Below are 23,110 nucleotides of genomic sequence, written 5' to 3'. Positions count from 1 at the left end.
ACTCTTCATCATCACGCTGTGTTCTGCTAAATGTTGCACTGATGATCCGTGCTTTATAGCAAACATTAGAAATGTAACGCAGCACACTGGAAGGTATTGTTGTTCTCTCTGCAAAATAGATTGGAAATGTTAATTAAATGTTACTGTGACCTAGAACTAAAGGACTTTTAAGAGATTATGTTTGGCTTACACCATTGCATCAAAGCAGATATTGAAATTTCATTACAAATCAACAGATCAGCCGGTTTCATTCACCTCTGATGTGACAGTTTGTTTCGCTAAAAGGAGTGGGTGCCCACAGATTTGAATTATTTTGCTTAGGGTTGAGTTAGAGACCTTTTGCTTAAATGTACTATGTTGTGATGCAGTATGAGATACAATAAGCACTATGTACATTTTCCGAGTTCAAGAGTACACTCCCAATTGTACATTTCCAATGCAAATACAAATTTTACAAGCTGCCAAAGTCTGCGGTAGCTGAGAGCTGATATGTGATTGAACTGCAGAGGCAAGACAGTTGAATGAGATGTTGTAAAGTAACTTTGAGTATGGAAATTATGCAAATCCTGTGCTATCCAGGCTGCTACCAGGCCATATTTTTTTAGGAAGTTCCAGTACATATTCTCTATGCTTATCATGAACAACATTCACCAACATAATCAGATGTTTCAAGCTGCAACTAATGATTATTTTCTCAATTAATCTTTTAGTCTACATGTCAGAAGAAAGTGAAAAATGCTGTCATAGTTTTGCACATTCACAAGTGTTGTTTTATTCTACCAAAAGTCTATAATACCAAAATATTCGTATTCATATTTTTTCATACTTGAGAAACAAGCCACAAGTCACCTTTGACGGTGAAATTTTGGCACTTTTGCTGGAAAAAAATGACTGAAATGTTGATTTCATTATCTGAAAAGTTGCTGATTCATGTTCTGACGTCTGACCGATCGAATCAATTGTTTCAGCTCTACAGACGTCACATGTTTTCTGCTCAGCCAAGGGAAAAAACATGGGCTCCAAGGCGTCCATGCAACAAATACGGATCTCTTAAGTCTTAACCTAGAAAAGAATTAGGTCATTACAGACTGATGTCACTGTGAATTATGAGGGTTTGAATTGTAGGACATATTCCAGCCGTCTTAGTGTCTTGTCTGTTTTGTTTGTCCTGTTAGGGGTGTCCAATTCTTCTTATCGTTCAACCTCTCACACCCATAGCCATTTTCTGGCCAGCTGTGAAATGAAACAAATTGTAGCCTGGTAGCTTTATATCCTCCAGTCCATACAGCAGCGCCAACAACACTGATTTTAATTCTGTGGTGCCAAGCAGTAACCTGGAAAAACAGAAAAGGCATTCCATCTCCATAAATTAGCATGTCACTCCAGGATGTGCCCTCTCACGCTCCTCTAGTATTATGTTAGAAAGCACTCCTCCAATTCATTTGCACTCTGTGGTTTAGATGAAGTCTATATTTTGTTCTCTGTGACATCCCTTTCACTGTCCTCCTCATCCATGCCATGACCTTTCTTTTCCTCTTGCTTTTCTTCCGTCCATATCTCTTCCTCTGTGTCTTAAAATCTATCGTGCCTCTCCTCCTCCGGGCGCAGGGAAAATGTGAATTGCGATAGATTCACAGTTAGCAACTTAATTAGAGGCTTTAAATCATGGCTGCCTTCCACAGCCTTAGGTTACAGCCGAGGAGAGCTGCACGGAGAGCGACTGTGTGCATTCGTCTGTGCTTTTTAAAAAAATCTCTGGATACTCTGTATGCCAGACTTTTCTTTGTTCTTAAAAGTGCCTGAGGGCAGTGAGACTATGTTACCACCAATACCAGAACTGTGTGTCTACTGTGTAGGTACGTACATGCTTGTGCTTGAGACTGTAGCCATGGTAAGAACATCAGATATAAGGCTTCTTCTCTTACTGGCCAATAAGACTGAGAACCATCCACACTAGAGACGCAACGATTAGTCCATCAACAGAACATTAATTGCCAACTAATTTGACATTTGACAATTGATTATTTGTTTTGGGTCATTTTTTTTTTTAAAGAAAAACAATAATAAAATTCTCTTGTTCTTCCTGTTTCTTAACTGAACACCTTTGGGTTGTGGACTGTAATAATGGACAGATTAATCGATAATCAAAATAATCCACACCCTAAAAATATTGTATAATTAAACCTAAAAATTTAAATGAAGGATACAAACTTTTACAAAAATAACTCACTGTAAAAAACAATAGTAACGTTACTAGATTTTTTTTATACAACTAGTCTAAAGGCATTTTCTTTTACCCTAATATGCTCTAATCTGTGGCCACTGGACCTTAACCATCAACAGAACATTAATTGCCAATTAATTTGATAATCGATTATTTGTTTTCAGTCGTTTTTTTAAAGAAAAACAATACTAATACTAACAATACTAATACTCTCATTCTGCTTCTTAAATGTGAATATTTCCTGGTTTCTTTAGTAAACTGAATATCTTTGTGTTGCGGACTGTAATAATGGACAGATTAATCGATAATTAAAATAATCCTTACTTGCAGGTCTAATCCACGCCCTAAAATTATTGTACCTAAAATCTAAAATGAAGGATAAAAACTGTTACAAAAATAACTCATTATAAATAACTGTTACTTTTTTATTAGCCTAAATGCTCTCATCTGTGGCCACCGGATCTGGATAAATTAAGGTTTGGACTCCTTATAAAATCACATCTATCTAGTCAAAACTGCCAGAACACAAAGATAAAGTGTCCTGATTAAACTTCACTGTTGTTCTGCAATAAATGCCACCAGTAGACACCACTGAATGGATTTGGTAACTGGAATGATCATATTTACAGGAAGCGCTGGTATCCTGGAAGTAAGATCACACTCCCATCAAGATAGAAATATGTTATCACAGGTTGAATAGAGTCACTTTTTAAAACTGGGATCTATTGGACAAGAATCCTGCCATGAAATGTGCATTAATTATACCTTTATACCTTTCTGGAGATACAGTTTCTAAAATTATCTATCTGCTATATTCTCTACAAAATCTGATTCTCATGATGCCTCCCACGTGTCAGAAGACTTCTTCTTCTGTTACGCTGATGACACTCAACTCTACTTTTTACTTTCCTGTTCTCTGACCTTGAAGTTGTAGCGTACCCCCCCCCCCCCCCCCCCCTCCTGTCAGGCACTCAGGACCTTATTCTAGTTTTGCACTCTTTGTAAGTAGCTCTAAAGGAAAAACACAAGCCAGCTACCAAAAATGTTAATATTCTGTCATCAGTCTTCACTAGGCAGAGCATTTTCACACATCCACTGGATTAACAAGTTCATTTTCCTATCACATCTACAAGAAAGGCTCCATGACAGAGTGGCACTTAAGTGGGTCAGCCAGGGTGACAACCCCACTAGGCTGCACTAATACAGCCATTCTCCATCTAGGCCTATTAATCAAACTCTCAGACCCCAAGAGCTCAGGATTGATTGCTTTAGCCTCTGAGCTTAGCTGTAGCTGAAGGAGCAAATCTGTCCCAAACTGACTTTTTTTTTTTTTTTTTACATTTTCTTTCATGAGATAAGGATAGAGAGCAAAAGGGGTAACAGAGTTAGCTTGAACTTGCAGCATCATTATGATGATGACATTGCTTTTTGCAGCAGTTTAGCTAGAAAGCAAATGCTTTGCTTAAGCTAATGCAATAGTCCCCCCTCCCCCTTTTATTAATTAATACAGAACTACATCTTGTGTGTGACATCTTCCAAAAAAAACAACAACTAATGAATTAGGTGCAAGCCGCTTTTAGAGTGGAAGCATTAAAGGCTACACTGCAGCATGCATGTTCAAAATTTTTGTATACATTTTAAATCAGAATCACTTGATATTTGTCTTATTCGTAAGCGTTAACAGCATCTGGTTTCAACAGATTCTCTCAAAATTGCTGCTCTGCACAAGACTTGCAAGTTTACCAACCTGTGAGAATAAACAAAACCTAGAATTACACTTAACTGGGAATTCACACAGAAAGCGAGAAGTGAGCGGCGGCGTTCTATCTGTTCAATCCGACCTGCGTTCAGTGTCTCTGTCCGTAGACGCAGCTCCTGGCGAGCCGAGAGGACAAACTACCTTCAGCAGACTGACTGACAAAATAGAAATCGACAGTATTTGTATTTATTGATTCATTGATTTTATTTCCCAGCCAACTGTAGTGAGTGAGGGGAATCTGCCTGTTGGGGCAGACTGGGAGTCCTGATCAATAAACATAGATAGGGTTCATGAGTTCAACATATATATACAGCAGGATATTTGAGTGATTTTAAACTTGCTGTCTGTGCAAATTACGCTTCCTTAAATGCGACAGAGGAGAAAAACAGACTCTAGTCATTCAGTGAGAAGCACAAGTGACGGCCATCAAAAAGCTCTTTCTATGTCCCCCCCCCATAACTCCAGGAACTACTGAGCTGGTGCGTTCTGTAACATTGGTAGCTGACGTACAAATGTATGAGAACAAGGTCTGAATAAATCATAAAGAGAGAGAGAGGTTATTGTATCCCAGCGGAGCCCCTCTGAATCCCCAACAGGCTCAACACATTCAAACCTTCCCACAAACTTTGTTAACAGTGTCAAAGCTTACTAACAAAAACTTAATTGAGCCGTAAGACTTAACATGCATGTGGGATACAATCTTCACTACGATGCACATAGAGAGGAAACGGGACGACTAGTTTCAGGGTGGAGCACAGATCCAGACACCACAACACCACAACCTGATACACACACACACACAGTCACACACTGCCTCATCCCATTAAGGCCAGTCAGTATGCAGCACAGAGGGAGTGATTTGCAAGAGCTTTATCAGCCTGAATGTTAATAGAAGAGCTATGGGACATACTGGCTAAAGCAGATAACGACTGGGTAACTAGTGTGTGTGTGTGTGTGTGTGTGAAAAAGTGAGAGAGAGTGAGTCAGAGGCAAAGTGGAAGCAGTTGATTGGTAGAGTGTTGCAGTGGTTTCCTTTGCTGTGCACAGCAACTTAATATGGTAGAAAACTACATGTGCATGAAGTAAAGGTACATATAAATACACGTATACAGCAAGATTTCAACTGGAGCCTTGATGTACAGTTATTTGATGTTTCTATTACTTTCTATAACCTTGTTACAGCAATTACATGAGGGTTAAACTGTCTGATATATAAAAATATTCAGATTTACTTAATAAAGTGAGACTTTTTTGACGTTACTCCCAATTATTGCCTGATATTCACAAACCTCCTCACCCTTTTCCCTGTCTGGCATATAATATCATGTAAAAACTGTAGTGCTACTACTGATTAAAAGTGTTCAGATCTCTGTCTAAACAAGTCAGCTCAGTTTTATTTATGCAGCCCGATATCACAAATCACTAATTTTCCTCATAGGGGGCTTTACAGTCTGTGCAGCAACAACATCCTCTGTCTTCAGATACTCCAAAAAAACCCTTTAATGGGGAAAAAATGGAAGGACGGACAGATGTGCTGTAGATGTTTTGTACAGTATTGATCAGGATAATAAGATTATAATGGATTTATAATATATATGAAGACGCCAGCAGAACAGAATGAGACCTGAGCCACATGACCTCCCATCACCATGGAGACGTGGAAACCCTTTTATCTAAGACACAAAATATTCCAACTGAATATAAAACTAAATATTTCCTCACCAACTGGTGTACGCTTATGGAAATTTCCACTTTCAACACGTCTTTGATTAGCTTTTGTATCTAAACAATAAGCTGTCATTCTGTAATAAAATGAGAGAAAACAAGAGAAGTAATATTATTTATAGAATTATTAACAGTAAAATATTCATACATAGAACATTTCGTTGGCAGTGGAAGCTCAACAGTCTCAGAGATGCAGCTCTTTGCTTCTGTAACTCTTTGATAATCGGAGCTAAATTTAGGGACAAATGTTGTTCTGTCCATCTGGCTGTAGAGACAGCGGCTTCGCTCTGCTGGGGTCGGAGTCTGTGGCAGATCAATCAGACAAATCAATCGGATTTTAGCAGCATTTTCTGCTCAGTTAGTGGCAATCAATGGCTTTATGCACAGAGGGAGGGACAGCGGGAGAGAGAGAGAGGGGGGGGGGGGGGGAGTAAACGATGAGGAGATCTATGAGTACAGGACCAGTCTCTGATCATCCAGAGCTACTGGATCTCTGATTTATTGGGACCTCGTAAATGGACAAGTTGAGGCTGTTTTAAGTGTCTCCTGAAGATAAATCTACTGCACGTCAAGGAAAGATCTCACGCTCATGTTAACTACAAAAACATCCTGACCAACACCTGACGGAGACCTGAGTAGATCATTAAACCTTCTTTACAAACAGAGAGCAAATAGAGCAAATAGAGATTTCTGAAAGCATATTCAGATCTTTTTACGATTATGTAAAAATCTCGGAGAGGAAAACTGAATTACTACCGTGGCTGAGATGGAAGATCTAGGTTCCATAATACTCGTAAACCGGGTGTAGTGAAACCCCAAGCTGACTAAGCACTTCCAGATGCTGTAACGTACACTGTGTTCACCTAAGCTTTCATCTTGAAAGAGAAATTAATAACAAAAAAAACAACAAAAAACCTGCATACTACGCCTCCGGTAGAAAAAGATATCAACCAGACCGAGGAAACGGCATTTATGTCAAAATAATTTGGTGTGGAGGCAATAACAGGTTTTAAACTGTGGCCTTATTTCCTGTGGTCTCTCTAGGGTTCTCTACACAGCTACAGGGTGATGAAGAACTGCAGAGAGGGATTTAAAAGGGAACAAGGCCGTGGAGTGGAGCGGACCAGTACCCTTGATGTCCTGAAACAGAAGGAGATACTGGGTCACTCCGGGCAAGATGGATGGACTGAGGAAAGGACGTAGAGGGAATACAGAAGAGAGGGAACATTAAAAACAAAACAGTTTGTAGAGGAGAGGAATAAAAGGAGTAAAAGAGAAAGAGGGGGAAGCATTAGTGATGAAGGGAAAGAAGATAATTGGGCCTAGTTTACAAGTGTTTTACAGATTTATTCGGCTACGATTCAGGTCAAGGTTATATAGGCAGTCTAACAACACTGCTTCACTTCACTCATTGTTCTCCTTGACGTCATGATTTGCTCTCGATCTGTTTCTAATTTACAGTAAAAAGTCTCTCTGGCATCCATCTCTGTCCAACCTGCACACAGCAAATACATATTCAGACCGGGGAGGCTGTAGTGTGTCTACGTAGGACTGTAAAGGAGAAATATGTGACTGTGTTTATATAATACAGCAATAAACTCAAGGTCTGTTTCTCTCTGTCATCCTGTATGTACCAGTCTAAATCTCCTCACTCTCCTGAAGGTGGAATTCGATGAAGTTGGGAAGTTTTGTGATGTGTAATCTGCTGTGTGTGTGTGTTTTATACTGGCCATGAACAGCTCAGTGACCATGAAAATGAAAGTAGAGGCCACACAGAGCAGGTCCGTCATTCCTACAACAATAAGCAATTACATGCTGAGAATAAACAGTCCAGCTTCGTTTTGCAAGGTATAGTGAGTTCATATCACCACGGGTACATTTTAAATGCCTGGATATTCTGTCTGTAACTCCAGCTAGCTGCTAGCAACCGTTGCTTTAGCTCGTCCACATCTGAGTATGTAAAGCACGTCTGGCTACGGAAGCTGTTTAACTCAAACTTATAGACCTTGTAGATGAGTCGATCACAGACGAACCGTTCCAGAGTTCTTTTGGGCCCAGACCACTTCCTCAGAGGGTCTTGGTACAGTTGTTCTTGTTATTTCTTGTTGTTGGGCATTAGCTTCTAGGGCTGTAGTCTCCTGGTCGCCTGGTCGATATGTTCTCGTCCGACTAAATTCTCATTGGTCAAATAATCTCCGCGTTACTTTCATAAGGAGAGAAGTGCTACATCAGTAGCTTTCCAGGATTAATCCATTATTTCCTGTGGCGGGAGGGACAGACTAACAAATTACCTGTGAAAACAAGTTTTCACAACTTTGAACTCACCCAACCTGATGGAGACTGCTGGGTCTAACTGTGCTCAACGTACTGAATGTTTACTGAATCAGTGTTTCTTCTGTAATAACCAAGCAATAGCCGTAAAGTTATGCATAATAAAGGACATGGCTGCTTTGAGTGACAGGTCCACCAGCCGCTAGGTGGCTTGTTTCAGCCGTTCCGCCCGCCTCTTTGCCCATTTTTGATTGGCTGGGAGTTAGGCAGCGTCACGTACTGCCAAGATGGCGACGGCCGGAGCGGCTCACTTTGAGCTTCAAAACCGCTCTTCAGAAACCAACGGGTGGCGTCATGGTAACTACATCCATATTTTTATACAGTCTATGGTAATAATATCAACAAACCCCCCGCCAGGGGTATATATTTATTTAATGCCAAAAATAACTCTAAATATCGGTAGCATGACTCCGTTTAGGAACAGGGCGGTGCTTAGTATGTTTGCATGGCGAGTAGGAAAGAGCCGCAGGAAAGTGACGGTGGATGTGAGCGGAGCAGAGGAAAAGGTTAGCAGTTATTTCTCAGTCTGGCAGTAAATGTACAGTACAGACTACAGTGTGTCAGTTAATAAATGCCAAAAAGTCACGTCTGTTGTTTCCCCAAGTGCTGGAAAAGTGAAGGGGGTTAGCTCCAAAGTTAGCAACAATAGGTTAGCCTAAACTGAAGAGGCAAAACAGAGAAATGTGAGTTCACTGTGCACTCTGGCTCAGGAAGTAGAGCAGGGTTGGCGTTTTGATTCCCAGCTCTTCTTGTCTATATGTCAAAGTGTCCTTGAGCAAGATACTGAACCCTGAAGCCAGCATGCCTGCATGGTAGCTTGCTGCCACCGGTGTGTGTGTGTGTGTGTGTGTGAACGGGTGCATGAGAGGCAAAGATTGTAAAGTGCTATATGCAGTAAGTAACCATTTCAGTAATTGTTGTAGTCCACCATACTGTCACCACCATATATATACATCGATATATTCGTAACCAGCAATTTAGACAAAAGTACAACATGTCGAACTTTTCCAGCTACAGAGACGTTTCAAGGAATCATAAAAGAATATGACTTAACAAATTACTGGTTACTTATATTTATAGCAGACGCACAGCATGATGCTGTCATGTGAGAACAAAAAAACTTCCCTGATCGGTGGCACATTAGCCTCCGTGGTGCAGGGTGTGTGTGTGTGTGTGTGTGTGTGTGTGTGCTACCAAGCTATCATAGCTCAGTCATGCAGGTAAAGTCATCATCACCAGCAATCTGCTCAGGCCTCTAGGGGATCACACACACACAAAAACACACACACACACACACACACACACACACACACACACACACATACACTCTCCCCTGGGGTGTTTCTCACTCTAGAGAGGACGACGGGGGGGGGGGGGGCAGAGTCCATTCACCCATATACACAGAAAGAAAATGAATTTGTTACAGCCCGTTTATCGCCATGACAACCTGCCTTTTAATTAACGGCTGACAAACAGCGGTGTCGTGTCTCTCTCTCTCTGGGGAAAGAGACGCAGAAAGAAAACGGGAGGAAAAGAAGAGTGTTTGACTGACAGACGGACTGAAGATAAAAAACAGGTCTGCAAACCTCTGAACTGAAGAGAAATACTCCTGACAGTGTGAAGTAGCTTAGAAATATGAGTATGTAATTAAATCATCGGCCATTTTTATTTTTTTTTAATGATTGTTTGTCTTTTTTAATGTTCTGAATGTCTTTTTTTTGCACTGTAATTGTATTTTTATACATGTTGAGTCAAAGTTACTCAAATCTACTTGGCTGAGGTTAAAAGATCAGCGTCACGGTCACTAAGCAATTTTCAAATTATGTATAAAAACAGATTAACACATCATGAAAAAATGGTTCGTTTGCAGCCTTTTCGGTTGTATAACTGATCATTTTTTACAGCATTTTATCTCCTTACATGTCCTTCAATGTGTCAATCCCAAACGTATGTTTTCATAATATAATGTATAGTTACATTACATTTTAGCACTTTAATGCTAAATTAGTTTAAATAAAAAGCTTCAGTATATAAAACCACTAACAAGACGTCCGTGCTCAGAAATATGCAATCAGTCAACTTGCATCATATCAGCGGTGGAGGATTTTCTGACAAAAGAACAAACTGGCTTTTTTTTTTTTAAATCTCTGTCTTAAACTTGTGTGTGTGTGTGTGTGTGTGTGTGTGTGTGTGTGTGTGTGTGTGTGTGTGTGTGGTCAAACCCAGTGGCAGTGTGTCACAGTGTATTAATAATAACTGACTGTGGCCTATAACCTTGTCAGATGCCTCAGAAACTTTTGGTTTGTCCTCTGAGTGTTTAGTTTAGTTTCAGCTGCTGGCGCGTCGTCGTCCTGGATGAGAAACAACCAAACAACTTGTGTGTGTGTGACGAGTCCGTTCTGTCACGTAAAAACACTAAACACATCTCATCTCTGCGTGTGTGAGAGCTGAGCCTGTGTTCACCCTGCTTCACATCAAGCCTCAGACCACAGAGCTCTTTAAACTATCAGACCATCAAAACAGACCTGCTGCCTCAAATACCACCACAGTGGACTGCTCTGTGTGTGTGTGTGTGTGTGTGTGTGTGTGTGTGTGTGTGTGTGTGTGTGTGTCTTACCTCTTGAGGTTAAGCAGAGCCCAGGGGATCCCGGTGGGTGTTTTGAAGGCTGGCAGCAGCTTTTCGCCCAGCTCCACCGCCTTTCTACGAAACACCTGAGAATGAAAAGAGAGAATCTCATTACAGGAGGTATTCTCCCGGCTGGAAGAGGGTTTTACATTTTATGAGCAGCTGTTAGGAAAGATCCTGCACATCACGGAGGAAAACCAAACTATCTACACCACAGTAACCAGAGAATAGTTTGGTCATCTATCAATATACCAGACAACTAAAACCTTACTTTAACTTGATTATTGAGGACCGAGCCCTTAGGCGAGGACTACTATTGTTTTTCGTGTGTGTTTCTTTCTTTCTTTATTATTATGCCACTTAAACCCTAAATTTGACCCCGTAAACATGCTCAGAAACTCACCAAATTTGGCACGCACATCAGGACTGGTGAAAAATTTGATAAAATGTAAAAATTAACCCCCAAAGTGCCAAAATGTGCTCTCCAGCGCCACCTATGTAACTAAAATGGCCGCCACGGCCCGTAGGAATGTTGTAGAGAGATCAAACCAAAACTCAATTATTCGTCTCATCAAGACACCCCTGACCTAAATCCAACAGGAAGTCAGCAATTAGCCTTTCAAAATAAGACTTTGCCCCAATTTTGGCCCCCTAACAAACACTATCTCCTCCGAGGGCGTTAATGGTGTCTGCTTCACACTTTAGTAGATGACTTATGACACTATGCTGAAAAAAAGTTAAAAGTTAAAAACTTTGTAATGACTCGAACGGTTTGGATTTTATAAGCCCTGAAAGTTGCAGTGCCACATCACCCTTACAATGTAAAACAATGGGGAGGCAATCTATGGGCATGAACTTTGTGTCAAACTGAGGCTTCTGACGTCTAAACTATTAGTCTGACCACTTTCAAACCTGTATCAATGGATTCCCCATGAAATTTCCTACTAAAATATGATTTTTAATGTAAGATTTGGCCAAAGTCATGGGATTTATGAGGAGATTTCACAAGAAGCGTACTCTAAAATCCTCCTCTCCAACTGCTCCTGGTGATGTCACTCCCTCAGTGCTGTGAAACATTCCGCAATACACACTCATTATAAAATCACAGGAGGAGCAAGAAAAGACTTTAAAACTCACACTCTAATATCTCAAAAACAATAAAAGATAGAAAAAACATGTAAATTCAAGATTTGTAGGTCAAAGTCTCGTGACTCATTTAAAGTTCAAATGAAGTTTGTATCTAAAACTATGTGGAAGCAGTAAATGTTCAAAAAGGTGTGGGTTCACTCACACTCTCCATTCAAATATATGAGTATTTTTCTGTGTCCAGCTGCAGTTACTTATTGTCTCTACACACCTGACAGTACACATGTCAATCAAACTTTCAAAATAAAAGCACACCACACTTGTAAGAAATATCCCTCATTTTTAAAAAGCAAAATGATCTGATCCCGACAGGCCAGAGTGTGAGGTCCCGACCAACGCTGCTTGCAGCTTTAATTATTACTGAGGTGCATCATTATTTTGTAAAGATTATCTAAAAAAAAATGACCTTTTGATGAAATTATGGATTCATTTGACAAAACCAGAAATTGTTGCATCAGTTAACAAATGTTGGAAAATGTTGCAGCAGCAGCAGCCAAACCACAGCAGCAGGTACTTCAGCTGTGTGTTCAGAGAAATATTTACCCAGCATGTTGATTCTGGTTTTAAACCGCGGACCTTCTCCCTGTGAGGCCGCCTTCCTTGCTCAACACTGAGCCGCTGTCCAAGCATGCGTCAACTCCAGGTCACGCCATTCAAAGGTTAAATACTTTCAAATAACTGGATTTTATGTCGCCAGTATTGTCGAATAAGGAGCCTTTATTTTCAGATGTTAGTCGACACCTTCATCAACTCTTTACCCCTTCATCACAGCGTTTCTTTGTTTTCTTTGTCCTTATAATCTGCTAATATCTTTCCCTCCCTGTCTTATTGTTGCTTGCAGCTTTGTTGATGTTTTCAATCTGTAATTTGAGTTGAAGAGATTCTTTAACCCATTTAGTCTAAAAACAAGCTATCAGATAGTTTCCCAGTAAAACCATTCTGACTTGAACAGGGTTTAAAACTCAAAGCGCACATCTAAAATCTCCAGCGGTGTTTCCTCTTTATAATTCTGGCCAAAGAGAGTTCTTTAAAGATCTCTCTTTATCTTCGCTGCTTGAAAAACAAACATCCCCTGAAGAAAATGAATGAAATTTTGATGTATTAATGATTTTCTGCTCAATAAAAAAAAAAAAAAAAAGTTACAAAACTGAATTTCTCCTAAACGTTGGTGAGTCAGACCTCCACCCACAGACAGCTGGACTCCTGGACTTTTGATCTCAGTATCTTTAAGAAGACATCACAGTCTGAAGTGGTAAACATGAACATGTGCTGTGTACTTCAGTGTACTGACAGCAGTTTACACTATTCTGGAGCACTAAAGTAAAGTAACCATCAATTCTAACCACAGTGTGTAAAATGTCTGGTGCTGCTTTAAATGCATAAAACCGGGTGATGATGCACCTCTGACCTTAATAAAAACAGACAGATGTGTTCCATGACTCACCGGCTTTTATCTCCATGATGGTTTTTTTTTGCTGTCACCAAAAATCCGAATGTAGGTGTTTTTCCACGTCCAACAAACGGAGGATTAAAACACTCGACATGGACTTTAAAAGCTGTGATGTAAATGAAAATGCGCATGCTTTGTATTTTCCTTGAGTGTATGGTTTGGTTTTGTTGTTTTTGCTGCTATTTATAACAGAATGAAAGCGTCATTGTGGGCTAAGTTAACCATGTTTGTTCCCTTCTGAAAATGTTAAAATCACGGCGTCTCTGCTACGACTGCTGACGCTGTTTTTTTTCCTGTCGAAGCTTCAGTGGCTGCGTATCTGACCGGACAGCCCTGTAGCTCCTAGTGTCTCTTAGGTGTCTGACTTTGTTGCCTGTAAAAAAGTGAAGTAGTTCCATATTTAGCTCCTGGCAGGAGTTTTAGTCCAGCAGTTAGGATTGGAGAGGGATTTGGCCCGAGACGCGTGGTGGACTGTTTGACTCTGCTGCCAGAGTTTCAGCAGCTTGACTCCAGTTGATGCTGCTGTCCACTAACAGTTCTTTCTGTTAACTACTGCAGCCCACATGCATGGCCTCTTCATCCCTCACTCTTCATCCCTCACTCTTCATCCCTCACTCTTCATCCCTCACTCTTCATGCAGAAGAGCAGCAGCAGAAACGGTAATATACTGTCACACTGTTTGAATTTGGAATAAAAAAGTCAAACCTGTCATTAAACTGAACACTCTGTCTTGCAAAACAGCAATGCATAAAAGAGTATTTTTGAATTTCGGTGTGACATCAACCTCTATGAAAGAGGAAACATCATCGTTTAGATCGTCAGGACTGAATAAAAAATAATGGGAACAGCTAAAAAAAATCTGAGGCAGGCGTCCATGTGCAACCAAATCCAGAATATAAATACAGGAAACCAGAAACCCTGGCAGAACCCTTTCAATACACTTCACAAAATTCTCAAAAGCCTTTTCAAGCCACACTTGATTTGCTGCATTTGCAAATGAAAAACAGCTCTGATTTGACTCAACTCACCAACTACAAATTTGATCGGATTTGCAGAAGGCAAACAATTTAAACTGTAATTCTTCAAATGCATCAATCTCACAAAGATACCAAATATGGCATCTCCCTTATTGAGATATGTACTTTAATTATACAGGACAATTATCACTCAAATATACAGAATTCAAATATGGAAAGTTGCATCAGGTTTGACAACCAATAGGAGAGATAAGTGGCTCCATATCAGCATTGACTCCTCTATTCTATTATCATTCTTATATACACTCAGAGGTGGTACAGTAACATGTCAGCAGGCTGGCAGCTCTGCCCCCCCCCTCCCCCCCAGGGATCTGCCACTCGGCGAGGTGTGAGAGACGGCGGCTGGGTGGAGAGAAAGATTTGTGAAGAAGCAAAGCTCGAGAGGCTACTTGTCAAAACAATACGGCAACTCCACCACGAAACCAAGAAGGTGCCAGATGCAAAAAAAAAACAAAAAAGGGCAATGAAAGAATATAACTTCTATACTGTTTATATGAAACCATCTGCTTCAAACAATCCAACAACATGTCATCAGACTTTGATTCAAATGTTGCTGAACTCTGACTGAAATAAACCAGCGAGAAAAGAAAGAGCAAAAAGGCAAATACGGAAAATCCCTCATGTGAAACACAACAGTTTCATGTAGGAACCCGCCGCCGCCGCTCGTAACAAGACGCTGCTTGACAAAATAGAATTTCGAGACCTGTAAGTGTTTCAATTTCCAGAGAAAACAGCAGGTTCTTTCAGTGAAGCAGCTCTGTGTATGAACGTGGTATAATACTGCAGAACAGAAGATGAAATGAATCAGATGCCAGATGTCAACTTATCAAGGTAGAAACATACAATCACTAACAGTATAAACTCAGACATTCTAACACATTCACCGAATGCCACCGCGGCCCTCCGTGGCCTTGTGCTTTGCTCAAGGGCACATAGACGAGCACAGAAATGGAAAAACAGTAAGTAAGAGTAAAATAACACCTTGAAGGTTTTGAATTCTTGAGTAGATCTTCAAAAACTGTCTTCTAATATATTCATCTTTATCAAACATGAGTTTACATTTCAAAAAGGACTTTTTAGTACAAGATACAGATACTTGTGTGTGTGTGTGTGTGTGTGTGTGTGTGGGAGCAGGATCGTGTTGTAACAAGGCATCAGATCGTCAGGTCCCAGTGATTAATGCCTTTAATAATGCCACTAGCACACTGAGGGGAAGGATAAAAACACTCCGAGGGACGCAAGGAAGAATAAATTAAACGCACCCTGTGTCCAAGGCCATCAAGCAAACTGCCAACAAGCTTTAATAAGCAACTGAATTATCCAGAAATAGAGGAACACACACACACACACACACACACGAAGCCTGTGGCTGATGACATTAGTAAAAACTGATGTTGATAATCACATTTCACACCTGGTTGCTTCTGACAAAACATCCATCAGGAAAATGAACTACCTTCCTACAGTGTGTGTGTGTTCACCTGATGAACTGGATTAACCAGCTTTTAGTACAGTATCTGAGGATCCATGACGTGTTTTTTGGAGCCACTAGCTGACTGTTTTGACAATGTTTAGTGACACATACTGCACATTTACTATCTTAATAAGTGTTGTACCTCTAAGTACCTCTTCAGATTCCTGTCATGGTGTGATGTCTTTGCAATTATCGTGCAGGGATAAGGAGGGACGTTTTATAATATGTGAACTGAAAAGGGGGGAAGTGATGGCAGGAAGGACTTCATCTTGTCAGCTGTTATGTAATAAGGAAATAAATGATCAAAAATAGAGTCTCATACTCCTGAAGGGTTTCACTTGAACACTGAGGTGATGTTGGATAAGAGAGTTATGTACACGTCGAGACCGAACACGTCAAGGAAATGTTGTTGCTGCCAAAGAACGGATCACTTCCTTCAGGGACTTTTTAGAAATATATTGTTGTTTGGTCTGGTTAGCTGCTGTAACAACTCTTATCGCCAGAGAAAAACATCATCACTGGTTTCTGCACAACCCCAGATTATGTTCAATGATAACATTGTTGTTTTTTTCCCCATTCAATTCCAGTTGTTGGTTTCTGCAATATCTGCACATAGCAGATCATTATGGTATGGCTAAGGTTAGGGAGAAACCATGGTTGGTTAATGTTAGGACATTAAAACACTTGGTCACAGTTGGGCAAAGATTGTGGTTTTGGTTAAACGCGGATGTTACTGTTATCTAAAGTTACAGACCAAAATATCAACAAGGAAGTTCAGTGAAAGCTACAGTCTCCATGGCGACGTTAGTAACACTATCCAATCACATTGTGTAACAAAATATGACGGTGTCCATGACATGACAAAATTCTCCAGGTGCAGCGACGTGAAATGAAAACGCTGAGCGACTTTTTTTTTTGTTGAAAATACATAATTTCTGTCAAATGACCCGACTATAAATCACCTTCAGATCAGGGACTGAAGCTGCTGCGAATCATGACAACTACTGAAGCAGCAGAGTGTCTCTTTTCTATTCAAAATCTGGTCCAGTCTTTGTCTTCTACAAATACTCTGCAAAGGTTTTATGCACTTTAGATATTCAGATTCTTCAGAGAGGCGTCTGATCATCTGAACATCCATCCAGAGTCATGAAGAACTATTTTCATCTACCAGAGGAACAAGGAGTCCTGCAACAGATGTTCTCTGATCTCATGGAGTCAGTCTGGGATTAACATGAAGACACAGAAGAAGATGCAGGAACAACCGACCTGCTGAGAACCTGAAACACTGACGACTGCTGCTGTTTGAAAGTCAAAGCTTCTCACAGCAACATATTGATTTACTTTCTGCTGTTTAACTTTGTATGAACTGATCAATAAAAACTATTCATGACATTATTTTTGTAAGCATCCTCACTTTACTTTTACTGCCTAAAACTTTTGCACAGTATGTGTCTAACATGATGCTATTTGACTGATTACATATCTGCTATAAAACTGATTAATACTAAATTGGTTTTCTGTGAGAACCCAAACAGATTTTAAGGTGACTCATTTCTCCTTACAGGCGTGTTTGAATATGTTTTATTAGAGGAAGCAGTTTCAGTGGCTGTTTCATTATAATATTTCAAGGAGAAACACTGAACAGCTGAAGGAATCTTAAATACTGAGAAAATATCAGCTTTTGGCTTCAACTTCCATCAAAAAACAGGTTTTCAAAAGTACCAAATTACCAGAAATTTAATATGGCTCCAACTATGTACGTAATATATAAGTGTAAGGCATGAAATAATAATAGCAGCAGTGATTATCCTCTATGTGTATGACAGAGAGCAGATACACCAGAGAACACCAACAAACCCAAACTACTGGTATTGATTCAGGTCAGAGAATGAAGACAAAGAGAGAGAGACAACAGGACTGGTTAAAGTTCCTGAGATGAGTAATGAAAAGAGAAATGAGGTAAAGGGAGAAAGAGATGTGTTCTACTTTCCTTCTTGTGGAAGTTTCAGCCATTATGTTTGCCCTCCACAAAGTCATTTAATCCACAGAATGAGAATAAAAGGGTTTGCTCTGGAGAGAGAGAGCAGGAATGAGGACAAGGGAGGATGCAATTACATACATACGACTCGTATCACCGGTTGTTCTTGTGTTTAATTAGTGTGTTTGTTCAACAACCAGCTTCACTGGGATAGGATTACTCCAGTGTTAATCATCCGGGATGTTTTTACCCGGAGAGGTCTCCTCCTCTCCAGAACAAACGGACCCAGTGATTACAGGTAAAAACACTGAATAAAGCTGTTTCACCTAAAAAAATAGTGTTTCTCCGACGATGTTTGGTGACCACCGGACTTCCTGGAGGGGCTGTTAGCCGAGCTGCTGCTAACGTTTGTCCAGTTTATTTCTCTGATAACTTAAGATCCAGACGTCCAATGACTAAAATCCTTCCTCCGCTTAAAAGATATAGTTAAAAACCACCTAAATTTATCATGAAAATGTGTCTTAAAACTGAATAAAAGTCCATTTATAACAGTTTGTGTGGAACAACCACAACGCCGATGTATTATCTTGTATGTGTGTAAGTTACTCTTTGGTAGACGCCATTGTAGCGGACAAACACAGCGCCGCCGTATGCATCTGGTGCGTGTTTACTCTTTGGTAGAGGAGGTATGACGCCATCGACAGGCGACCAAATGAAACGGTCCGTTACTTTGATTAAATTACAGATTTCTCTGAGTTTGAAAATTGTTGGAAACATTTGGGATAATGTAAGAACACAACTCAACAACATATATAACATAGGTCTAGTTGTTTTTAGACATTTTAATGTGGAATAATTACATATTATAGCTTTAACACAGCAGAAATAATTTCAACCACCTCACATTCAATCATCATTCAACATACAAGACATGATGATTAAATGTAGCTCATTACTGGGGATGTGAAGGTGAGTTCAAACCTGTAACTGGTGCTGTGTCTCTTAACTTTCAAACTACATGTGAAACCACCAGCTGCAGTTTTTCTCCGGAGGCGCTGAAGAATATTTACTGCAGAAAATCACTAAATGAAGTATAAGCAGGCGAGGCGGGTTGAGGGAAAGTGAGAACATCAGGTAAGTCGATACACCTTTTTACACAAACATGTGTGATGTATTTCCACAGGGTATAGATTAGTTCTCACCACTGTCAACAATCTCTCAACCAAGTGTGAAAACACAGTATTCAGACATCGTCTCTGACACGTCTTTTGTCTTTTTTTATAACGACAGAGATTCAGATTTCAGAGACAAAAGAAAGAGAATCAGAGGGATGATGATGATGTCAGTGACTGCTCACAATCTGACAGAACAATCCAGAGAAGAGTCTCTTTGCAGAATGACTCCAGTATTTTTTGGGAGTTATGTCTTATTTCATTATGAAGGGATGCAGCCACATCACTAAAACGGAATCCAGTAGAGCAAACAACACAAGCAGGATAATAATCAAGACAGGTTGTAAACAAATCCCCCAGTGTATCCCAATTATCTGAACCAATTACACTGGAACTGGAAAAAAGTGAACAAACATAAATGTCAAACTGATACATGAATTAGTGCAGAAACACACATTTAGAACGTCGTGTCTGGATAATGATGTTTACGTCCACTGGTGTGTTCGTTTCCAAATGAAGAGATTAAATCATTTGTTCAAACGATGACGTCTGACAGCTCGTTCTTCACCATGGAAACAGCTTTGACAACACAGTCTCACATCTCAACGTCCACTTACTGTCTTTTTCTTGACCTTTTAACCATCACATGGTCAACAATGAGGACTGTGAGCTCATGAAAGGTTCCCAGCTGGAATCGATCATACTAACTATGAACAGTGCTTGTCTGTAATTTATATAGTATAGATATGTATTTAAGCTTGCTTATATTTGTTTAGATGTATGTCTGTATCTGTATTTAGTCTTGTTGTCAGAAAATGGTAAAAAATGCCAATCAGTGACGTCTTCAAATATCTTGTTTTGTCCACAACACAAAGATATTCAGTTTATTATCATAAAGGACTAAAGAAACCAGAAAATATTCACATTTAAGAAGCTGGAATCAGAGAATTTGGAAATGTTCTTCTTAAAAAATGACTCAAAATGATTAATCAGTCATCAAAATAGTTGGCGATTAATTTAATAGTTAGCAACTAATGAATGAATCGTTGCAGCTCTAATCTGTATCATTTGTTCTCTGCATTATCTTTAAGAACACAGAGTTAATGTGTTAACGTGTGTCAATATTAGTTGATTCTGACATTGTTGTTATACTGTAGGACATGCATATTCACCACTACGTCACCAGGATGTATGTGAGTTAAATGTGATCATCAGTGAGAGGAACGATGGTGAAACCTGCAGACTGAGAGCCTCTTAATTTTTAATTTTTTAACGTCAAGGTTTCCAGGAAAAAGGTTGTGCCACTGTTTAGGGCTGTAGTCTGCTGGTCGACTGGTCGATTAGTTGGTCGATATGCTCTCGTCCGACCAAATTCTCATTGGTCGAATAATTGTCGTGTTACTTTCATAGTGAGAAAAGTTCTACATCAACAGCCTTCCAGGATTAATCCATTATTTCCTGCAGCGGGAGGGACAGACTAACAAATTACCTGAAAACACCCTCGTTGTTTTCACAACTTTGAACTCGCCAAAACTAATGGAGACTGCCGGGTCTAACTCCGGTATGTGAGTCAACCTCTGTGTCGTTGCCTGGGAAACTATTGGTAGCGTAACTCCATTAAGGAATACGACTTTGCGTAGTATGTTTGCGTAGTGAGCGGGAAGGAGCGGCAGAGAAGTGACGGTGGATGCGAGCGAAGCAGAGGTAAAGGTTAGTAGTAAGTTGTCAGTCTGGCAGTAAATGTACAGTACAGACTACGGAGTGTCAGTTAATAAATGCTAAAAAGTCACGTCTGTTGTTTCCCCAAATGCTGGAAAAGTGAAGGAGGTTAGCTCCAAAGTTACCACTGTTTCACTAACACTGTTTGGAGGAGGTGACGTCAGATTTTAGCATCTTCACTAAAGCTACCCAACGCTCTTTTTTTAAATACTTTATTTCAGTATGAAGAGCCTCATTTCCAGCCCCCTTTCTTTACTTCCATAGTTGTACTAAACATGTTTGACAGATGTGGGTGCACATGTGTATGTATAGACTCCTGAAAGGTTGAAGTGGGCTTAAACTGAGGTTAATGGCATTTATAGAAGAAGGTTTAGATTGTGTTTAGAGTTACAGGCTGGCGGTGGAAGGTCCCCACAAGGATTTTAACATTATAAGTACGTGGGTGTTCGTGTTCAGCCAATTAAGTTTCCGGCTCAGCTTCTCTAACCACATGCACTGGCAGAGTGTGTGTGTGTGTGTGTGTGTGTGTGTATGATTACGTGTTGCAGTCCTCAGAGAGTCGCCTGGACAGCTCCCTAACTAAGATGAATCACCCAGCCAGGCCTCTGGGTGACCAGCAGGCCTTGCGGGACACGTGGCCCAGATTACAGCAGCGTCTGTGGGGACGGAGCGAGCCACGCATGCCGACACCTCCTCCTCCTCCTCCTCCTCCCACCACCACCTCCTCCTCCTCCTCCTCCTGGATCCTGACACACTGCCCTCTTCTCCCTTCATCAACTCCTTCCTCCCTCTTTCCTCCTCATTTCCTGACACGCCAGTCCCTCCTGAAGACCTTCTTATACTTGATTTATTCTCTTTCCTCCTCCTCCTCCTCCTCCTCCTCCTCCTCCCTCTTCAATCCTCACACTCTCACTTCCGTTCTTCCATCCATGACACCTCATCTTCTCTCTACATCTCATGCAATGATTAGCTGATTAATTGATAAGTCCTAATAATTGATTCATCATTTTGAGTCATTTTTTAAAAGGAAAAATGTTAAAATTCTGTTACAGCTTCTTAAAAGTGATATTTTTTGGTTTCTTTAGTCTAATATGATGACATGAAGACATTTTAGGTTGCATCAACATTTTTCACCATTTTCAAACATTTTAAAGATCAAACTACTGATTGATTAATTGGGAAAATAATCGATTAATAGATAATGAAACCTTTTCAATGTGAACTTGTGTGTGTGTGTCTTTGTTGATCCTATATTGGAACCAGCAGCTGCATCACTGTCACTCTGAGCTGTTTGTTCCTGCTGTACATTAATATATGAATATAACAATATGTTGCAGTATCCTTAATAATAATAATGGTAATAACGGTCATTTTCTTCATATTAAATATTAAACCAATATTATCATGAACAGTTTGATACGGCACATACCTTATAGGAGGTAATATTAATCTCTTGTTGAAATGAGGACCATTATTAATGAGTCAAATATTAATTACTAAATAATTATTTAAGAGTTATAACTTACTGACAATTAGTGTTTTTTAATTGTTGAAATGGGTTAACACGTTTTTTATAAAAGTTAAACTTGTCGTCCCAAATAAGAGACAGTTACAGTCCTGTTGTCCTCGGGTCAAATTTGACCCGTTTTCAAAAGTTTTTATATCAGAAATATGGATTTCTTTCATTTAATTGCCTGAAAATCACATGGATGGTTCCATAACACACACTTTACAAGTAAAAGTAATGATTTCATTGAATTTTTGGTGTTTTATTAAAATTTACAGCATCTGTGGACTTTAATCCTCCCGAGTCAAAATTGACCCGAGAGGACATCAGGAGGTTTAATAAACTGCAGTTATGTCAGATGACATCTATCATTACAATACGTTTATGATGCCAAATACTTCCTGGAGTGCAAAAATTCCTAAAGAGAATATGTAAAAATCACTTAAAGCCACTTTAAGGAACATGTGATCCACAGCTGCATATCAGGACCATCATCATCATCAGTCAGCTGTTTTAACTCTACGCTGATCAGGAGCATCAGGCTGGGTTGTAAAAGGAGCTGAAATATGTCGTTACCATCATAAAGTTCTCAAGAGCTTTAAAAGTGTTTCTCTGCTTTTCCTGGTGAGATAAATGCAGAGCGTGTTGACCTAATATTATGCTGAGTGCTGTCTTTATTTTTAATGTTTATTTCAGGCACAAAAAATCATCATGTTTCTTATTTTTGTCTATTTCAAATAGCATTAAAAAGGAGCCCCGGAGCGTGATATTTCATGAATTAATGAATCCATGCAGGCAGAATGTGGACAGAGTGAATCTATACGACTGTCTCGGTATCAGCTGAATGAGACCCGTTTGGAGGCTGCAGCCCTGACAGCTGTATTGAAGAGGCTTAGGCAACACACACACACACACACACACACACACACACACACACACAGACACACACACACACACAGACA

At 39.9% G+C, this 23,110-nt stretch overlaps 1 protein-coding gene across 1 annotated transcript in view; it reads right to left on the bottom strand.

Annotated features, from left to right (window-relative positions):
* Window positions 1–23,110, bottom strand: part of man1a1 (mannosidase, alpha, class 1A, member 1) — a 143,206-nt gene that overhangs the window by 28,907 nt on the left and 91,189 nt on the right. Inside the window, exon 5 of the mRNA XM_067573235.1 lies at window positions 10,657–10,751. Coding sequence (XP_067429336.1) covers window positions 10,657–10,751 — 95 coding nt within the window. The remainder of the gene's footprint in view (window positions 1–10,656; window positions 10,752–23,110) is intronic.

The sequence above is a fragment of the Thunnus thynnus genome, chromosome 18 (assembly GCF_963924715.1).
Source record: "Thunnus thynnus chromosome 18, fThuThy2.1, whole genome shotgun sequence".
Classification (NCBI taxonomy): domain Eukaryota; kingdom Metazoa; phylum Chordata; class Actinopteri; order Scombriformes; family Scombridae; genus Thunnus; species Thunnus thynnus.
This window is presented reverse-complemented; position numbering and strand designations above follow the sequence as displayed.